Raw genomic sequence first — 21,135 nt, forward strand, 5'->3', positions numbered from 1 at the left:
TCCTATGCTTCCTGGCTGATGTTTTGGTAACTTTTGAATGCTGGCGGTGCTTTCACTCTAGTGGTAGCATGAGACGGAGTCTACAACCCACACAAGTGGCTCAGGTAGTGCAGCTCATCCAGGATGGCACATCAATGCGAGCTGTGGCAAGAAGGTTTGCTGTGTCTGTCAGCGTAGTGTCCAGAGCATGGAGGCGCTACCAGGAGACAGGCCAGTACATCAGGAGACGACGTGGAGGAGGCCGTAGGAGGGCAACAACCCAGCAGCAGGACTGCTACCTCCGCCTTTGTGCAAGGAGGAGCAGGTGGAGCACTGCCAGAGCCCTGCAAAATGACCTCCAGCAGGCCACAAATGTGCATGTGTCTGCTCAAACGGTCAGAAACAGACTCCATGAGGGTGGTATGAGGGCCCGACGTCCACAGGTGGGGGTTGTGCTTACAGCCCAACACGTGCAGGACGTTTGGCATTTGCCAGAGAACACCAGATTGGCAAATTCGCCACTGGCGCCCTGTGCTCTTCACAGATGAAAGCAGGTTCACACTGAGCACATGAACACATGTGACAGACGTGACAGGGTCTGGAGACGCCGTGGAGTACGTTCTGCTGCCTGCAACATCCTCCAGCATGACCGGTTTGGCAGTGGGTCAGTCATGGTGTGGGGTGGCATTTCTTTGGGGGGCCGCACAGCCCTCCATGTGCTCGCCAGAGGTAGCCTGACTGCCATTAGGTACCGAGATGAGATCCTTAGACCCCTTGTGAGACCATATGCTGGTGCGGTTGGCCCTGGGTTCCTCCTAATGCAAGACAATGCTAGACCTCATGTGGCTGGAGTGTGTCAGCAGTTCCTGCAAGAGGAAGGCATTGATGCTATGGACTGGCCCGCCCGTTCCCCAGACCTGAATCCAATTGAGCACATCTGGGACATCATGTCTCGCTCCATCCACCAACGCCACGTTGCACCACAGACTGTCCAGGAGTTGGCGGATGCTTTAGTCCAGGTCTGGGAGGAGATCCCTCAGGAGACCATCCGCCACCTCATCAGGAGCATGCCCAGCGTTGTAGGGAGGTCATACAGGCACGTGGAGGCCACACACACTACTGAGCCTCATTTTGACTTGTTTTAAGGACATTACATCAAAGTTGGATCAGCCTGTAGTGTGGTTTTCCACTTTAATTTTGAGTGTGACTCCAAATCCAGACCTCCATGGGTTGATAAATTTGATTTCCAATGATAATTTTTGTGTGATTTTGTTGTCAGCACATTCAACTATGTAAAGAAAAAAGTATTTAATAAGAATATTTCATTCATTCAGATCTATGATGTGTTATTTTAGTGTTCCCTTTATTTTTTTGAGCAGTGTATGTATTTTAGGATCACACAAAAGTGTGAAGGAAACATTGATAGCGCAGAAAAAGATGTGCTTGGCTTTAATAATTGAGTCAAGCCACAAGATGGCAGCAGAGGTTTAACTTTGCCTTTAGAATCTACTTAGTGTAGAGTAGACAGACCTCTGGAATTCTACTCTGCAGATGGCTAGAGTCAACTAATTTAGGATATGCAGCTGCGTTTACGCAGGTAGACCAATTCTGATCTTTTTTTTTCACTAATTGGTCTTGACCAATCATATCAGCTCTTTTGCCAACGATTGTGCAAATGCCACCTATGACCTCTAGAAAAAGTCACATTGGGGAAATTGTTTCCCGTTCAAGTAAATAAATTAGAAAGTCTTTGCCCTTGTCATTTCTATCTTGTAAATGTTTTGTTAATTATTCATTTTTTTTTTTTTTACAGATACTGTATGTTCATACGCATCTTCATGTATTCCTTAAAGATGAATCAAATAAAATAGAGCGACCATGCATTTATTCCCCTAAGTCATTACTTTGTCACAGTGGATGTAAAGGCTAGCCTTATAAGCCTTCAGTCGTTCGTTGAACGAGACTTGGAACGCATCAATGCACCTTTCTTGATGTTGTAGGCGGAAATGGTCGGTATTTCGCTGCAAGCTATCCTGTGTAATGAAGAGTTTTGGTTATCCTCTGGCACTAGGCTTTGGAGTTGCCACTATTTCAGGATACATATTTGAATCTCTATACATTTGACATTTTAGTCATTTCGCAGACTCGTATCCAGAGTGATTTACGAGCAATTAGGGTTAAGTGTATTGCTCATGGGCACATCGACAGATTTCTCACCTAGTCGGCGAGGGTATTCCAACCAGCGACCTTTCTGTATTGTGTTAATAATTAGGCCTACCCTACACAAGTTTACGATAGGCTAAAATACGTTTAACGTTTATATGAGACTGGATCAATTGAGTGTCTAGTATTTTAGGCCTAAGGAATCCACAAAACACATTGGAAAAGAAAATGTAACTGTAGTTAATTGAAATGGAAAGAAACTAAAATAAATAAGCCTATTGGCTATTCAGAAGCTCCTCTGATGGTTTAAATGCGTTTATTCTATGAAGATACACTTCCATAAGCGTCATTTTGGCTACCCTCGAATGTGTTGATTCAACTGCAATGTAATTGCAGAGATATGTAGGGAAGTCGAACAACCTTAGAGTAGGCCTATCACAGGAATGTGCATAGGGTTTCACTCAGGTGCATTACCATGCAGGGCGCATGCGCATTCCAAGAGAACCAGGTGAAGTCAGTAATATAGACTTGCGAATTCCCTCTTTCATAGCCTCTCCACTGGAATTATACCGCGATCCTCACAGATGTCTTTACTCGAGAGGCTCGAATCAGACTGGCGGGTAAGCAAATGCATGTTTTGCTTTTTATTTAAAATTATTATGACTATTACTTATCTATCTTTCGACCTAATTAGCCAGCACGTTACATTAATTGTAGGTTACAGGTTTTTAGGACCTTGTGGTCGTTTGTACTAGACTACTGCGCGGCCCATGATAGTGGCTTTACTATTGCTAAATATACCATTTCAATGAATTATTATTATTCTGCCGTGCAGAAGAGATAGTCATAGGCCTACATTTGCCATACACCTTGGTCATTACATATCGTGTATGATTTAAAAATATAGAACCAACGTCAACTCAGATTGGAAGTTCATACTGGCAACTGGTTTTCTGATAAACAATATTCGTTTCAAGAACATTATGTCTCACAATACTCAGTAGCCTATAGCCTAGACCAAATGTGCACCTTTTAAAATAATAATATATAGGCTACACTAATAAATGAGTAGCCTAAATAATATTAGACTATTAATAGAAAATCTGTTACATTGATATTGAATGTCCATCACAATTGTTAATTTGTCTCTGAATATAGTCAAACATAGATTATATATTCTACATGAGTTTAGCTTCTTCAGTGTGACAGAATGTTTGCAGAATTCACCTACGTGTTTGTTCTATTTCGAAAGAGGATTTCATATTTACGCTAAACCACATGGCCCACGTGAAGCCTAACATTTGTAACTAATTGCCTTTATGGATAACAATTTAGGCCTACTTTAAAAAGGGATATTCTGTCAAGAGTTCTTGTTTAAACGAATTGGCATTGCCATGATTGTCATTGACATGATAAAAAAAACCTGTTCAAAACACAACGGCTAGGCAATTCTTGCGTGTCTAACCTCATTTACTCTCCGCGATGTAAAGATCCCTTAATTAGTGAGCATTCATTTCTGGTTCATATCTTAACACGCTCAGAAGAAGCACACGCAGCTTAAAGCCACTGCGTCGTTCATGGATGAGCTGATCTTCCCCAATCGTTATTGTTTCCCAGGCGTCGAATCATTATTAAGCATTCCCAAAACCTTAACGATAAAGACACGTGTATTGTTTCTCCATGCATATTAACAATTATCAGACAGAAAATTATTCAGCTATTTAGCTTAACTAGCTGCTGTATCTATAGGATAAATCATATTTCACAATGATATTGGAAACAACAAAAAGAAAAACACAAATATGGTCTTTAAAATAGGCTATAACTCCTGTTTTGCGTGAAGTTATGCATATATGAACATCAGGGGCACCTTTATTTTGGACATTGCAATGCTCCACCAAAAATGGTAATGAAGCTCTAAGGGGGAGATTTTCGTTAAGATGCCTGGTGCTTAGTGGTTTGAAGAAGAACTATGCTTTTAAGCCTTGGGGCTTTAAGGTTTTGAAGGTACCAAACGTCAAGGTAAAGCCCCGAAATGCAGCTATTCCTTTTTAAGTACGTATAAGTAGTCTAGGTGTCAATTATTTAAAATGTTTAGGATGGACATCGGAATATTTTATTAAAGCTGCAATCCTAGATCCATTTTTGACTCATTGATTCTTGAAAAATATAACCTATAAATGCATCGCGAGCTTAGTTCAACTGTCAGAACCCATCAGAACCCCAAATATACGCTTTTTTCTCCAGTGTTTGTAAACAACGTAAATGTAAACAAACACGGTATAGCCTCAAAACATGGTTAAAACTATAATTCTTATATCATGTAGGGGGGTGTTATTGTTTCAACTAAGGAGTCTAGCTTTTAGCGAAATTGGCTAATTCATGTTTAAAGCCTTTTCGTAGGCTATTGTTTTGCAAATTTCTATTGAAGATCTTATTGTCAACTTAACATGGCTAAAGAAATATCAATTTTCTCGAGTACATTCATAGGCTATTGTTATCACTTACAGTATTTTTAAATCAAGGTTTCTAACTATGATATTATTATAGGCTATGCAATATTCTGTATTCAGTTATTCGGCCACAATGACCAATAATAGCATAATAATAATAAAATATTATTATCGAAAGTATATGTCTATAATGTTTTTGTCAAGAGAGCAACTGCAGACGGACAGCAATATGATTGGCTCCTTATTCCAATAATAACCAATCAGCAAACGTTGGCTTCTGCCATATTCAAGATGACATCACGACAAAGGCACGCCCCCTAAAAATATCTAACCTATGAAATATAGTACATATACTTTCAAGCGGATTCAGTAAAGAGCAAAGGTTTGAACATCATCACTTTGTCCGTCAGAGGGAGTCGAGTTTCATATATTCAGCGCTTCGTCCCATAGTCACTGCGTAACTGCTTACCGCGTCGGACTGGAAGGGATCTTGCTTGAAAAACTGTTTTCACTCATAGTTGCTGTTAAGACTTATGTTGATATCCGCCCGAATCACGCTCAAACGTCAGTGAACTACGCTCCAAAGTCAGTGCGCTTCAAGGAACCGCAGCCCCACTCGAGTTGAATAAGTCTATTCGTGATTTCTAGGAAGTGGTCTACAGTCTTACTTTGTTTCCCACCTGGATTAACTCGGAGACGACCACCAATTTACCTGGTCAACCTTCTTGGTTTAAGCTTTTGTCTGTCAGAAACTATGCTGTGGAAACTAGCAGATAACGTGAAGTACGAGGATGACTGTGAGGTGAGTTTTGCTGCACAAACCGCACGGCATTACGTTTCAACAAGGTTAGAAAAACAGAAAGAACATTATTTCATAAAAAATATTGTGGCCTTCATGCGCCCCATCGCTTTATCGCGTGTTTAATGGGTAGACTTTTTGTTTATATATATTTGTTGCGCGGCAATCCCTTTTAGACACACTACTTGATAAAAGCTTGACGGAAATACAATTATTTTCATGGGAAATGGTTATAACTATGAAGCATATTTTGAATAAGAAAGATCAGTTGTTATCTTATGCTATTTTTCATTGTCGAGTGTAAGTTCAAGTGCATTAGCATAAATGTTTTTTCTTTCTTCTTTGAATGGTAGCCTAAATATGTTTCTTAATGTAACATTATAAGTTGTGTATAGGCTATTCTAGATGGGTTACTCTTTCCGCAGTATCTCGACCAGTGCATTGGCTACTGACGACATGTGGTTTGATTTCAATAAATAACATTTTATTTTGTGTTAAATAAAGTATATTTTGTGTTACTTGAGTTGGATTTAGGTGATAGTATAAAGCTTTTTGATTTACTTAGGCAGGCCTATTGTTCTGAGCTGAGTCAGGTTATTGTAAATCATTACAATTACCAAAGTATTGTTGTTATTATTAATAATAATATAGGCCATAAGGGTAGTAAAATAGTCCCCTCCAGACTGTCTTTTGAGAGGTGATGTGGTAACAGCAATATCACAACAGTCCACATAGATTGCATGCTATCAGAAATAAGAAAATTATTTTAGTTATTTTTCTGTGCAACAAAATATGCATTTTTACTTTGAATTGTGAAACCATGTCTTCCTTTTCAAGGCTGTTCTAAGCAGCCTTCGTCTGATAATTGTGTACTGAAATAACATTTCGGCCTCTACATATTATGCATGAATGTGTAAAACATTTCACCAAATGTTTTCCTAATCGATGGTGAAAAATAAATATTGACGTCTGCATCAGGCTAGGCTGTCAACATAGTTGTCTTTCCAATAAATTATTTTGAGGACTGTTGATTCACTACGGATTTGTCTAATTGACATGGGGCACAATATATTATAATTTATCCCTATATCAACCTAAACTAAGGTCTCTCTTCTGTCCCCAGGAAAGGCACGACGGGAGTAGCAATGGGAACCCCCGGTTACCTCACCTCCCCGCGGTGAGCCAGCACATTTACAGCCCGTCACCGTCCCTCTCCCACTCCGCCAACTCAGACTTCCAACCCCCGTACTTCCCGCCTCCATACCAGCCTATATCATACCCCCAGTCCAGTGACCCCTACTCGCACCTCGGCGACCCTTTCAACATCAACTCCATACACCAGTCGTCCTCTAACCAACAGCAGTCATGGCCGGGGCGACATGGTCAAGAAGGACTGGGACCTCATTCGCGAAGCGGACTCGCGAGCCAGATTCTGGGCCTGGACGGCGGCTCGTCCGGCTTGAGGAGAGAAGGCTTCCGTCGGCCAGAGCTGTTACCGCCTCACGCCCATAGCATTGAGTCAACCATCATTGGTGATAACATAGGCCTGCATGAAATGGGCCATGGCCTGGATGATGTTCAAGTGAGTGATTTGATTGTGACTTTGTTGTCTGAGTGAAATTGAATGAGGCATGCTGTCTAAAACAATGGTCAGGCTAAAACTAAATAGACTTGCAAAGGAAAGGCATGCTTTTATTGTCATGAATGGAATGGAAATGTCATATTTCATAACTAACTCCCTTAATTATTATTCTAAGAATAAGTATTACATATTGCTTTTTTTACTTATTTTTCAGCTTGTAGATGACCACAGTATTATAATGGCAGATCAGACAGTCATCAAAAAAGGTGGGTTTATTTTACTTTCCAAATATGTAGCCTACAATATATTGACATATGAGAAATGCTTTCACAATTTCAAGACAATATTCCCTTACTGGTTTGTGAGTTACACATGCTTGATGTATAAGGGCACCGTGCCAGAAATTGGTGTGCAACAGGTAACAAGAATGCAATAGAGAAACATTGAGAGCTGTTTACATTTACTCCATAGCTGAGATTGCGTGTTACTAAGTACATACCTGGAAAATTCTACTTCTACAAATATTTAGCAATTATTTGTACAGTGACATGTCTTTGCATTTGATGATAGAAAATCTGAGTAGGAAAGGAGGATAGTTGTACTTGTTGGTACATACGTTGATAATCCCAGTAGTCATGAGGTTCACTTAGCTAAACCTAGTTTGGTCCTCTGTGGATTCCTGTGCTGAGGTTGTTTGAATAGAACATCAGAAAAAGAACCTTTTCAAAATGGCAGCCTGTAGCTGACAAGATGGGACTGAGGACATTGTGCAACCGTTGAAATACGGCATTGAGAGGGAGAGGGAGAGGGAGCGCTTTGGAAAGTCTTTAGAGGTCTAAGCTGGTGCATTCGACTCCTTTTGAATTCCAGTTGAAAGCAGTCCAATGGGTCGTTGCTCTTCTTGAGACTCGCTGGCTGACTTTCTGCAGAACCAGCTTTAGCTGGGGTGTGGCATCCTCCTTGCATGCGAAGGACAATTCAGTAATTTGTTGGGACATGAAATATTTTGAATGAGGAGGATTCAGTGTTATCTAGTAGGCCCTACCCTCAGCAGTCTTTCATTCAGTCATTTTGTGCGTTGATTTGAAATTCTGCACCACCTTTGTAACCGAATGAATGTATAGATTAATGAATTGTAGATAGGGAATTCATGGTTATCATATTAGTAGTAAATTGATAATAGATGTTAGTGAGATTTGTTAAAACAACATCACTGTGAACATGCAGGTTCAGGAACTGTGACGGTAGATAACATTATTGTGATGTGGTGGGTGACACATGTGAGAGTTTGTGTGAATGGTATGTCCTTTGCCACATTGGCAAGAACGGTAAAGAATAGTTAATGTATTTTCTGTAATAAAGCCTACATGTATAATGCTAAACTGCTTGCTTCACAGGATGAAGTATGAGACTGATACAGTGCAAAAAATGTATAGTAAACATTATTTAGAATGAATAGCCTAACGTGCATGCACACACATTTATTTGTATTTTTAGCACAAATAAACAAAATTAGTACAAAAATCTGCCGGATTTTTGATGGCCATTTTTTTTAGGCAGTTGAAAGCTTGAATAAAATATTAAATTCAGCTACAGTATAAGCATTTGTGTTAAAGCTACCTAAATGGTATTAATGCTTTGTTTTGCCTATTTTTTTCAATGGCAGCCATTTTGGATTGTATTAAATTGTTGGACATTTTTGATGATTCGTTTTAAATCAATTCGACAATCCAATAAAAAACATACAATATTAAGGAGGTAGCAAGTTGTACAGCACGACAAAGGACATATAGTCTTCGTTACAGTGTGTGCTGGCTCACTTTATTGATCTTCCACTCAAGGTCAGACTGTGGGTCGCCTACATTCTTGTAAACGGCGGCAGCAATACCTCACTCTTAGCCTTGTACCCTATAGATGAGCTCTAAATTGTAATTTTGTCCCCCTTTGTGATTCTTGTCTCAGTACTAGGACTACGAGGGGGCAGAAACCTTGATCGCTTACAGAGGACTTATTATGAGGGGGGCATTCTTGCGGGTGAGGACGAAGGTATATGTAGTGTACTTGTATGTTTGTCTGGGTGTGACTTGTGTGGTTTGACCCTTGAAGTTTTGATCTAAAATGACCACCCAGTTTGCCAGTTTTGGCCCTGTTGCAGTACAACAGAAGTGTTTAGGTTAGGTTCTTATTATTCACTCGATTAGAAGCTACAGACCATTGAACGTTTGATCCAAAATGGTCATCCAATTTGGGCCATGTTTCTGTAAAACAAGTCTTTATTTTAGTCACTCAATTAGAAGTAGCGACAGGGTTGGTCTACGGCAAGGCAGGGGAGAAGGGACTCTCTGTGAAGTAGCATGGAAGAGTTGTGTATGCGTATGGATGTCATGTCAGTGGGTGGTAGGAATGAGGGGACTTTTAGCTGTGAAACCTCAGGAATGACTGTTGGTGAAAAACACACTAGTTCATCATAGTTATCTAGTGAACGGCCACTTATGGTGTATATCTTGGCTTCCGCAAAGGAAACAGGTTTGTTGTTTACATGTAATAATTCTGAGTTATATAGATTTTTTTACAAATCATTATGATGATGTTACATTTCACAGTTTATTATAAGAGAAAGCATGTTAAAGTTGGAATCCAAGCTGCACTGTGGGGCGGCAACAGACAGTGGAGAGGGATTTTTACAACTGTCGGCAAATGCAGCCAGTCTTGATGAATCAAATCCTTTTAAAAAACTAAACATTTTCTAGGAATTTGTCAAAGAAACAGTCTCTTCACCCATAACATGTTTACAATGCAGCACAGCCTCCATAAAGTCCAATAATGTTGTCTAATGTCTGTCTATCCTCTCTGCAAACCATAATTTCCAATGGGACAGTAAAGATACTCTACATTAACCTTGATACTCCAACTTTTCCTCGTACTTTTCCTCTCATTATCATTTCTCTTAACATTATTAACATTATTAACCAACACTCATACTAACCTCTCCTCTCTATCCACCCCTTCCCCAGGCCCCGTGTCCCTCCCCAAGGGCAACTCATTGGGCCTGCCCTTCCAGAAGGAGTCCCTGTTAGGCATGGTGTCCAACCCCACCGAGGTGTTCTGCTCAGTGCCTGGACGTCTCTCGCTTCTCAGCTCCACCTCCAAGTACAAGGTGACTGTGGCAGAGGTGCAGCGGCGTCTGTCTCCTCCCGAATGCCTCAACGCCTCTTTGCTGGGGGGAGTCCTACGTAGGTCAGTATCCACACAATATGATTCCATAATGAGATGGCTATAAGACATTTTAAGGGTGTTAAACATGCTTATGACAGGTCTTGCAAAGCAATATAACATCAATCATAATGTGCTATACCTGGTAAAGTGTTGCCCCAAAGGTTTAGATAAACAAATGCATTATAACTGCATCATAATGCATTATAATGGCAGGTGTTACTGTTTTTTCATTGGATGCAATTGTGAACAATGGCCAACATCTAGTCTGTTAAAATATGGTTGACAGAAGCTCAAAGGATCACTGATTTTGGTCTAGCTGATTTGGTATATTTAGGAAATCATGGAGAGATGTCCATACAAGACATTACATGCATGTCTCCGAGAGATGTCCCTGGTAAGTTGGATAATGCTGCTGTTCTATAGTTAGTGAGCAACAGATGTACAGTGCAATCGAAAAGTATTCAGACCCCTTGACTTTTTCCACATTTTGTTACCTTGCGGCCTTATTCTAAAATGGATTAAAAATAAATAAATACAACTCATCAATCTACACACAATACCCTATAATGACAAAGCAAAAACAGGTTTTTAGAATATAAAAATATTTTTTTAAATAGTGAGCTACTTCAGATGTGTTGACTCAGGGGTGTGCATGCTAGATTAAATGACATATTTATGTATTTTCAATACATTTGCTAACATTTCTAAAAGCATGTTTTCACGTTGTCATTAAGGGGCATTTTGTATAGACGGGTAATACAAAAAAATCTATTTTTGTCCATTTTGAATTCAGGCTGTAACACAACAAAATGTGGAATAAGTGAAGGGGTATTGAAGGCACAGTGCTTCAGGGTGCTGCTGGATACTAAACTAATGAAAGCTTGGTATCAGTGGCAGGTCTGTAGTGTGAAGAAAAGTTGCGACCTGGTTCATAGACAGACAGTAGGTCAGTAAAGCAACGTTGACGGATACGTAAAAAAGGGGTTCTCTAAAAGCAGCTGTTCCTCTTCAGTAATTGTGTGGTTGAAAGCATCTTGACTACCTTTTTGTATACTCTGCAATTCCTGCTACTTTGCTTTGGGGAAAGGTTACATCAGAGTAGTTAGCACCAGTATAAGAGAGCGCGAGAGAGACAGAGTGTGTGTTCAGGGGGGTTGCAGGGCTATTTTAATTGCTGCTGAGTAGTTGACCTTGTGCCCCATATGTCAGCAGGCAGTCTGTTGAGGGACTATGGGATTCTGACCAGGGCCCCTGCCTGTTTCTGCTGGGAAGGCATGTTTCTCACTTCCCATGTGCCCCTGCCAGTGCCACAGACGTTAAACGCCTCTCTCACACACATACACACACACACACACACACACTGAGACACGGTTAAGTAGGTCATGAAGCGATAGGATAGAGTGGGGGCTGTGGAGAGAGGGAGGCAGTCATACACATGCCTCCCCAAAGACGCTGTCTCTCTCACCCACCAAAGAGGGAGCGAAGCATGCCAATCAGTCATGCGGAAAAATGAATCGTGTGTGTGTGTGTGATTTCCCTGCTATGTGCTTAAGGCGGGAAAAGCATAATTTGTGTCAGTGTTTTATTTTTTTTTAGGTCAGGAAGGTCAGGAGGCTCTTTTTCGTTTGATTTATTTGTTTTCAAAAGTGTATGATGAGGCCTCCTTCAGGGATGGGCCTTTCACTGCTATGCTCTCTCAAAGTGACAGGAAGCCTGGAGTTAGGGTGACAGGAAGTCTGGAGTTAGGGTGACAGGAAGTCTGGAGTTAGGGTGACAGGAAGTCTGGAGTTAGGGTGACAGGAAGTCTGGAATTAGGGTGACAGGAAGTCTAGATTTAGGTTGACAGGAAGTCTGGAATTAGGGTGACAGGAAGTCTGGAGTTAGGGTGACAGGAAGTCTGGAGTTAGGGTCACAGGAAGTATGGAGTTAGGGTGACAGGAAGTCTAGATTTAGGGTGACAGGAAGTCTGGAGTTAGGGTGACAGGAAGTCTGGAGTTAGGGTGACAGGAAGTCTGGAGTTGCTGTCTCTGCGCTTTATAGAAAAACCATTCCACCACAAATAGCCTATAGAATGGAACATGCTAAATACTAAATTTAGAGTAGATTTGTCAAACTCATTTTGCCCTGGGGGCCACATTCGGTCTTCAAAGATGCCCGGAGGGCCGCACTAAAAATGTTCCCTGACTGTCTAGATTTCATATTAGTGATTATTTGGCGAGCTGGACATAGTCAAGAAACTGTATGAATGTAGGTCCATTATCATTTCTACACAGTTTCTATTTGGTTTCAGTCATTTTAAAGTATATTAAGTTTGCTCCCCCAAAAAGATAATATTCATAATAATATACATAATATATGTATATATACATATACATACAGTTGAAGTCAGAAGTTTACATACACCTGAGCCAAATACATTTGAACTCAGTTTTCACAATTCCTGACATTTAATCCCAGTAAAAATTCCATGTCTTAGGTCAGTTAGGATCACCACTTTATTGTAAGAATGTGAAATGTCAGAATAATAGTAGAGAGAATGATTTATTTCAGCTTTTATTTCTTTCATCACATTCCCAGTGGGTCAGAAGTTTACATACACTCAATTAGTGTTTGGTAGCATTTCCTTTAAATTGTTTAACTTGGGTCAAACGTTTCGGGTAGCCTTCCACAAGCTAAGTGTATGTAAACAATAAGTTGGGTGAATTTTGGTCCATTGCTCCTGACAGAGCTGGTGTAACTGAGTCAGTTTGTAGGCCTCCTTGCTCACACACGCTTTTTCAGTTCTGTCCACACATTTTCTATAGGATGGAGGTCAGGGCTTTGTGATGGCCACTCCAATACCTTGACTTTGTTGTCCTTAAGCCATTTTGCCACAACTTTGGAAGTATGCTTGGGGGTCATTGTCCATTTGGAAGACCCATTTGCAACCAAGCTTTAACTTCCTGACTGATGTCTTGAGATGTTGCTTCAATGTATCTACACATTTTCCTGCCTCATGATGCCATCTATTTTGTGAAGTGCACAGTCAACTTAGTGTATGCAAACTTCTGACACACTGGAATTGTGATACAGTGAATTATAAGTGAAATAATCTGTCTCTAAACAATTGTTGGGAAAATTACTTGTCTCATGCACAAAGTAGATGTCCTAACCGGCTTGCCAAAACTATAGTTTGTTAACAAGAAATTTGGGGAGTGGTTGAAGAACGAGTTTTAATGACTCCAACCTAAGTGTATGTAAACTTCCGACTTTAACTGTATATACACTACCGTTCAAAAGTTTAGGGTCACTTAGAAATGTCCTTGGTTTTGAAAGAAAAGCACTTTTTTGTCCAGTAAAATAACATCAAATTGATCAGAAATACAGTGTAGACATTGTTAATGTTGTAACTGAATATTGTAGCTGGAAGCAGATTTCTTTATGGAATATCTACATAGGCGTATAGAGGCACATTATCAGCAACCATCACTCCTGTGTTCCAATGGCACGTTGTGTTAGCTAATCCAAGTTTATTAATTTAAAAGGCTAATTGATAATTTGAAAACCCTTTTGTGATTATATTAGCACAGCTGAAAACTGTTGTTCTAATTAAAGAATCAATTAAACTGGCCTTCTTTAGACTAGTTGAGTATCTGGAGCATCAGCATTTGTGAGTTCGATTACAGTTTCTTCTGAAACTGGTCAGTCTGTTCTTGTTTTGAGAAATGAAGGCTATTCCATGCAAGAAATTGCCAAGAAAATGAAGATCTCGTACAACGCTGTGTACTACTCCCTTCACAGAACAGCGCATACTGGCTCTAACCAGAATGGAAAGGGAAGCGGGAGGCCCCGGTGCACAACTGAGCAAGAGGACACGTACATTAGAGTATCTAGTTTGAGAAACAGACACCTCACAATTCCTCAACTGTCAGCTTCATTAAATAGTAACCGCTTAACACCAGTCTCAACGTCAACGGTGAAGCGGTGACCCCGGGATGCTGGCCTTCTAGGCAGAGTTGCATAGAAAAAGCAATTTTGAGCATGTAATCGAACCCATAAATGCTGATGCTCCAGATACTCAACTAGCCTAAAGAAGGCCAGTTTTATTGCTTCTTTAATCAGTACAACAGTTTTCAGCTGTGCTAACATAATTGCAATTGGGTTTTCTAATGATCAATTAGCCTTTTAAAATGATAAGCTAACACAACGTGCCATTGGAACACAGGAGTGATGGTTGCTGATAATGGGCCTCTGTACACCTATGTAGATATTCCATAAAAAATCTGCCATTTCCAGCTACAATAGTCATTTACAACATTAACAATGTCTACACTGCATTTCTGATTGTTTTTCTGTTGTTTTAATGGACAAACATGTTTGCTTTTCTTTTAAAAACAAGGACATTTCTGAGAGAGAAAAGAGAGAGAGAGAGATTATAAGAAAGCTTACATATTGTCAATTAATGATGAAGCTATTTTTCCTACAGAGCCAAGTCTAAAAATGGTGGCCGGTCATTGAGAGAGAAGCTGGACAAGATTGGGCTCAACCTGCCCGCTGGAAGGAGAAAGGCTGCTAATGTCACCCTGTTAACTGCACTGGTAGAAGGTACGCCGCTCAATTTCCTCTTCAAACTTAAACTGTGGTAAATGTGCCCCAGAGTGGTCACAACATATAACACCATAGAAATACAATGCATAGAATTCATCTCTATCTTTACTCTTTGAACAAGCTGGCTCGTCCACAAATGGTCTGTCAATTGAATTGATTATTGCACATATTATGCACGGAGAGATGTGATCAGCAATATCTTATTAAGTTGTCTGAGATGGTGATGAGACACCGTTGCTTACACCCATGGTTGTTTCTACCATCTATCTATTCATTATACAGTATTACTATGATAAACAGAAAAGTTGAGATCCCTAAGCTACTGTGACAGTATTACTATAATACTGGCTGTATATAGTATATAGTAACAGTGGCTAGTACTTTTCTTGTAATTTCTTCCTTTTTGGTCAAAATGGCTGTGACCAATCTGATGTTTGAGTTCTTGCTGGTATTCCTCTGTCTTTGAATATCAAGGCGGCGTTGACGTTATCCACACTGACTGTCTTGGTGATATTTTGAGGTTATCAAGAAGCTGGCACGACCGAAGAGCACGAGAATAGCCCTGAAACTTTATCGAGTCCAGGCCTGTCTTTTACGGCTGTGACACTATCTAATACGACACACATGACCAAAGAAATGTGTAGCTTGTAACCTTCCTGTCTTACAGATCACACAAACTCTTCAAAGATGTAAAGGGAACATGTGAAATCCCCACACAGTACACATCTCCAGAGCTGTAGCCAGGGTGTGAGTTTTAATGTGTGTGAGTGTGTGTTGGTGTGGGTGGGGTTTTCTATACAATTGAATAACTCTAAAATACTATTTGGAGAATGGCAAAAAAAATCAAATTACCCAAGCCATTATCACATTGGGTACTGTAGCGTCATTCACCTCAGTCGATCTACAAACACATAGTCTATTAGCTATACAATTAGCCGATACACATTAATTCACATTAACTCAGCACTGGAATTAAAAAATATAACAGAGGGATCTGTTATCAGAAAAAGTATTGTATTAACAATAGGTAAACAAATGCTTTACAGAGGGGGAAAAAACGTTGCCGTTTTACAGCTAATTTCCTGCAATTCTACACATTTTGCCATAGGGTCGGGATAAATGTTTTCAGTTTTAAAAGCACATTTCCTGCAATTCTACACATTTTGCCATGACTTATGCCATGTTAATATGATACAATACATGGCCAAAAGTATGTGGACACGTGCTCGTCAAACATCTCATTCCAAAATCATGCTATAACAGCCTCCCCTCTTCTGGGAAGGCTTTCCACTAGATGTTGGAACATTGCTGAGGGGACTTGCTTCCATTCAGCCACAAGAGCATTAGTGAGTTCGGGCACTGATGTTGGGTGATTAGGCCTGGCTCGCAGTCGGTGTTCCAATTCATCCCAAAGGTGTTCTATGGGGTTGAGGTCAGGGCTCTATACAGGCCAGTCAAGTTCTTCCACACCGATCTCGACAAACCATTTCTGTATGGACCTCGCTTTGTACGGGGGCATTGTCATGTTGAAACAGGAAAGGGCCTTCCCCAAACTGTTGCCACAAAGTTGGAAGCACAGAATCGTCTAGCATTTCATTGTATGCTGTTGCGTTAAGATTTCCCTTCACTGGAACTAAGGGGCCTAGCCCGAACCATGAAAAACAGCCCCAGACCACTATTCCTCCACCACCAAACTTGACAGTTGGCACTATGCATTGGGGCAGGTAGCATCCTCCTGGCATCCGCCAAGCACAGATTTGTCCGTCGGACTGCCAGATGGTGAAGCGTGATTCATCACTCCAGGGAACAAGTTTCCACTGCTCCAGAGTCCAATAGCGGTGAGCTTTATACCACTCCAGCCGACGCTTGACATTGCGCATTTTGATCTTATGTTTGTGTGCGGCTGCTCGGCCATGGAAACCCATTTCATGAAGCTCCCGACAATCAGTTCTTGTGCTGACGTTGCTTCCAGAGGAATTTTGGATCTCGGTATTGTGTTGCAACTGAGGACAGACGATTTTTACACGCTACGCGCTTCAGCACTCGACGGCCCCGTTCTGTGAGCATTTGCGACCAAGCTTTAACTTCCTGACTGATGTCTTGAGATGTTGCTTCAATATATCCACATAATTTCCCTCCTCATGATGCCATCTATTGTGGGAAGTGCACCAGTCCCTCCTGCAGCAAAACACCCCCACAACATGATGCTGCCACCCCCGTGCTTCACGGTTGGGATGGTGTTCTTCGGCTTGCAAGCATCCCCCTTTTCCCTCCAAACATAACGACGGTCATTAAGGGCAACAGGTCTATTTCTTTTGATTTTTCCATGATGCCAAGCAAAGAGGCACTGAGTTTGAAGGTAGGCCTTGAAATTCCTTCCACAGGTACACCTCCAATTGACTCAAATTATGTCAATTAGCCTATCAGAAGCTTCCTAAGCCATTACATCATTTTATGGAATTTTACAAGCTGTTTAAAGGCACAGTCAACTTAGTGTATGTAAATTTCTGACCCACTGGAATTGTGGTACAGTGAGTTATAAGTGAAATATTCTGTCTGTAAACAATTGTTGGAAAAATTCCCTGTGTCATGCACAAATTAGATATCCTAACTGACTTGCCAAAACTATAGTTTGATGACACAAAATTTGTGGAGTGGTTGAAAAACGAGTTTTAATGACTCCAACCTAAGTGTATGTAAACTTCCGACTTCAACTGTATGTAGCAACGGCCCTGCCCATCTCCTCTCATGAAGTATTTCATGAAGGTGTCTCTTGTCTAGATTCGTTCGTTGTTTTGAGGCAGAATAGTCACCTCCGTTTATTTATGAATCCCATCTTTGACGCCCTCATCAGTCATACCTTGGCTAGACAATGTCTAAACAATGACGCATAGTTGTGTGCCCAATATTAATTTAATCACGTCTAACCGCTCATAGCCACGTGTGATTTCATTTTCCCCTCTTATCCCTAATCCCTATAAATGGGTGCAGGAGAATGACTCGGGGCCGGTGTTATTTAGAGACCTTCAAAGTCTGAATCAAGGCTGGTTATCACGTGTTCCACTTGCCAGGAGGGCCAACTGACCTTAAAGCCTAGCGTTTCTGAATTGCTACATTCCACATGTGATGTGCATGTTTATCAATAAGTGACTCTGTTTGGTGCTACAGGCCGTCCGGGTGCAGTTAGCCACATCAGCCCATTAAAGACCATGCAGGAAGTCCCCCCTGAAGATGGGATACATTCACCCTCAGTGGCTTGTCTTCCCCCGAGCTAAGAGACTGAGCACGACTGATTATTGTTCCTTGTACTGTTCCACTATCTACATATAGTGCCCCTGTGGGCTGTGGTATGCAAGACCACATTTGCATTTCGGTCTCCTAGATAAGAGTTTTGGTGTTTTATTTTGCATCTGTTTGTGGAATTTTCAAACTGTGTCTTTGTCTTTATAGGAGAAGCCGTTCACTTAGCAAGGGATTTTGGCTACTCGTGTGAGACAGAGTTCCCGGCAAAGGCCATCGCTGAATACCTTGGTCGACCACACGTGGAACGTAATGAGGTCAACTCCCGCAAGAACATGCTCCTTGCTGCTAAGTGAGTGTCTCTCTGTCTTTCTGTCTCTCTCTATCTCTCTCTCTCCTCCAAATTAAGGGATGTCATTTACATAAAAGCCCTGCAGGGTTTTGAAGGTATGTGAAGTTTTGACTCGGTTTTCAACGTTTTTCAACAAATATTTCTGTAGTTTTCAATCTGCTCTTGACTTATAAAACATCTTGATAACTATGCTACTTTTGAGACCTCCCAATTTCATAGTGTCAACATGAAACCGTGTACTTCTCTGATTGGATCATTGCCAACTAGATATAAATCCAGTGGTCCATGTCTGGGTCATGTACATTTCGCTATCAACATTTCTGTCATCTTTTTTTCACCAGGCAAATCTGTAAAGAGTTCACCGATCTGCTGACTCAGGACCGTTCGCCTCTGGGGAACACGCGGCCGGCGCCCATCCTGGATCAGGGCATCCAGGGCTGCCTGACCCACTTCAGCCTCATCACCCACGGCTTCGGCTCGCCAGCCATCTGCGCCGCCATGACCTCCCTCCAGAACTACCTGAATGAGGCCCTCAAACAGGTGGACAAAATGTACCTGAGCTCGGGCAGCGACACGCAGGGCTCCTCCGACAACGGTAGCAAAGCCTCTGACAAAATGGAGAAGCACAGGAAATGAGGAAATACTATCCTGTTGGACTGTACAGCCCCCCCTTTCCCCTTTGGACTTCTTTGACATCGATATTTAGAAGCGAAAATGATCTGTATGATTACGATTCTAGATTTTTTTGTGTATCCACCCAGTTGAATTGAACATTTTACCCCGTAATGGCCAATGTTTACAAGTTTAGTTTCTCAAATAACACTGCTTTTGCCCGGCTACCACCTTTGGGCTGCTTTCAATGCGAGATCGACCTACCTTGGTGCCTACTGTAGTAGTGGGTGCTTAAACTGTGCACAGCCAAAGGGTCTGGACTTAGTTGACATGGGGTAAGGAACAGAAAGCAGACTTTGTTGTTTCCCTAGAGGACATCATTTCAAGATGGGTTGCTGTGGCTGTGAATTCTTTTCAGCTTTTTTCCCCTCTTCTGTCTGGAGGCAAAGCCTCTGATTTCCTGTGTCTCTTCCGCGGTGCTCAGTTCCCATTGGACTTACCAAAGGACACTTTTTTTCTACGGAAGAGAAGAAAATCCACTTCATTTGTTTTTCATTCGTTGCTTGAATTTTCAAAATGACTTCAATGGGTACAGTGTTATTGTGTTTTTTTCATGGGAGTTTTTTTAGTAGGTCTGGAAAAAAGCCTGTTTGTCTGTTTTCCCCAGAAACCTTAAAGGCGATTTGCAATAGCAGCCACTCAGTGTTTGATACCGGATGGTTACTTGTGGGCTGTGACAAAAGGCAATGGGCTCTTTGCTACTTTGAACCCTGTCTTTAAGTACACATTGCCCATTGGTTCCTTTAGTATTTGTAAACTTTGCAATGTAAAAGGAATCAGTCCTGGACCAGATTAGATATCCCTCACCTTCAGTACAAAAACTATTCAATATTGATGTTAAATGTATCCAATCCTAATAACACATTTTCATCTGAACTCTATCCAGTATGCCAGCAAGAGTGTATGTGTTTCATTGTTTGTGTGTTGTCTGTGTATGCAAAATGTTTATATTTCTTTCGAGAAAGATTTTTTTTTTTTTTGTCCGTTACCTTTACCCTGAATGTAAATATTTTCTAATTGATGTTGTAATTTAATGGGATATGTAAATAATGGTATCATTCTGGTGTATGGCTTCACTTTTTACAATGTGTTAAACTTTTCTAAATGGGTTAGTTTTTATAATGTAGAGGTTAGGCAGTGGGTATGATATGCTTTTTGAATATGTGTAAAACTGTTTTAAAGTCCTAGGAAAAGTAATAAAAAGACAACCCTGTTATAAGGACTTTGTTGATTTTCTCCTCTCTGGGCGAGAGCCTTGCATAGACATTAATGAGCTATCTGAAAAGCACTTCTGTCCCTCTCGCCATGTCTCTCTTTCTCGCAACCACACACACACACTCATGCACACACACACACACAAAGTACAACAGCCCCTGTTTTTTCAGCTTTGTGAATAATAAATGATGGACAAGTCATGTGTGTGAAGATTTTCCTATTAATAAACAGTAAAAGTCCCACAAATAATGGGAACATTGGGCATCATTATCTGTAGTAATTTAGCTACACAAATAAGGAATGTGGCTTGGTGCATGAAAATGGTAGAAAAAGGCCTCATTTGAGGGTCATGCACTCAGGTCCGAGCCAAACATTGCTAGTTTATGTTTTCACTTAGTTAACCATTTGGTGCACAGCACACATACCTGTTTGTCCCCCTAAAACTGTGGTTCATTTTGTGGACTTAATTTTTTGGGAAGTTCCCCCTTTTCACATTCATATGCCCATCTGGGGAACAGGTGTTTTCATGTGTTGCCTAATCTAAACTGATCTCTACTTTATCATATGACACACTGACAAATGTGTGAGTTGGATGTTTCACAATAGGGGGAACCCCATTTTGATCTGTGAGGAAAACAACGATTGAACTAAGGTGCTGTGGTGCTCAATGTGTTGACTCTTGAGCAAGGCAGCTTAATACTCTTCCACTGATTCATGCAGCAAGTCTATTTACATGGATCACATCAACTCTCACAACACAAATCCCTGCCCCCATGTGAAACAAAGGTATCATACCATTATCCATGTTAGACACTTGACTCAAGATTACAGCGGGATTTCAGAGTAGCTTTCACTTAAGTGACACATACGGTATGTA

General features: G+C 41.0%; 1 protein-coding gene across 6 annotated transcripts; it reads left to right on the top strand.

The window, feature by feature from the left end:
* The first annotated feature begins 2,657 nt into the window (after positions 1-2,657).
* Positions 2,658-20,265, top strand: LOC139536293 (transcription factor AP-2 gamma-like). 6 transcript variants are annotated; one of them, XM_071336705.1, is made up of 8 exons: positions 2,658-2,762; positions 6,518-6,976; positions 7,191-7,242; positions 8,939-9,022; positions 9,991-10,213; positions 14,658-14,776; positions 18,230-18,371; positions 18,713-20,265. In XM_071336705.1, the coding sequence occupies exons 1-8, from the start codon at positions 2,727-2,729 to the stop codon at positions 19,005-19,007; spliced, it is 1,410 nt and encodes a 469-aa protein (XP_071192806.1). In that variant the 5' UTR covers positions 2,658-2,726; the 3' UTR covers positions 19,008-20,265. The 6 variants fall into 6 exon arrangements, with proteins under 6 accessions (XP_071192806.1, XP_071192807.1, XP_071192809.1 ...); XM_071336706.1 differs by having other exon boundaries at positions 8,939-9,010; XM_071336703.1 differs by lacking the exon at positions 2,658-2,762 and adding an exon at positions 5,228-5,397.
* The last annotated feature ends 870 nt before the right edge of the window (positions 20,266-21,135 follow it).

This window comes from Salvelinus alpinus, chromosome 12, assembly GCF_045679555.1.
Source record: "Salvelinus alpinus chromosome 12, SLU_Salpinus.1, whole genome shotgun sequence".
Taxonomy (NCBI): Eukaryota; Metazoa; Chordata; class Actinopteri; order Salmoniformes; family Salmonidae; genus Salvelinus; species Salvelinus alpinus.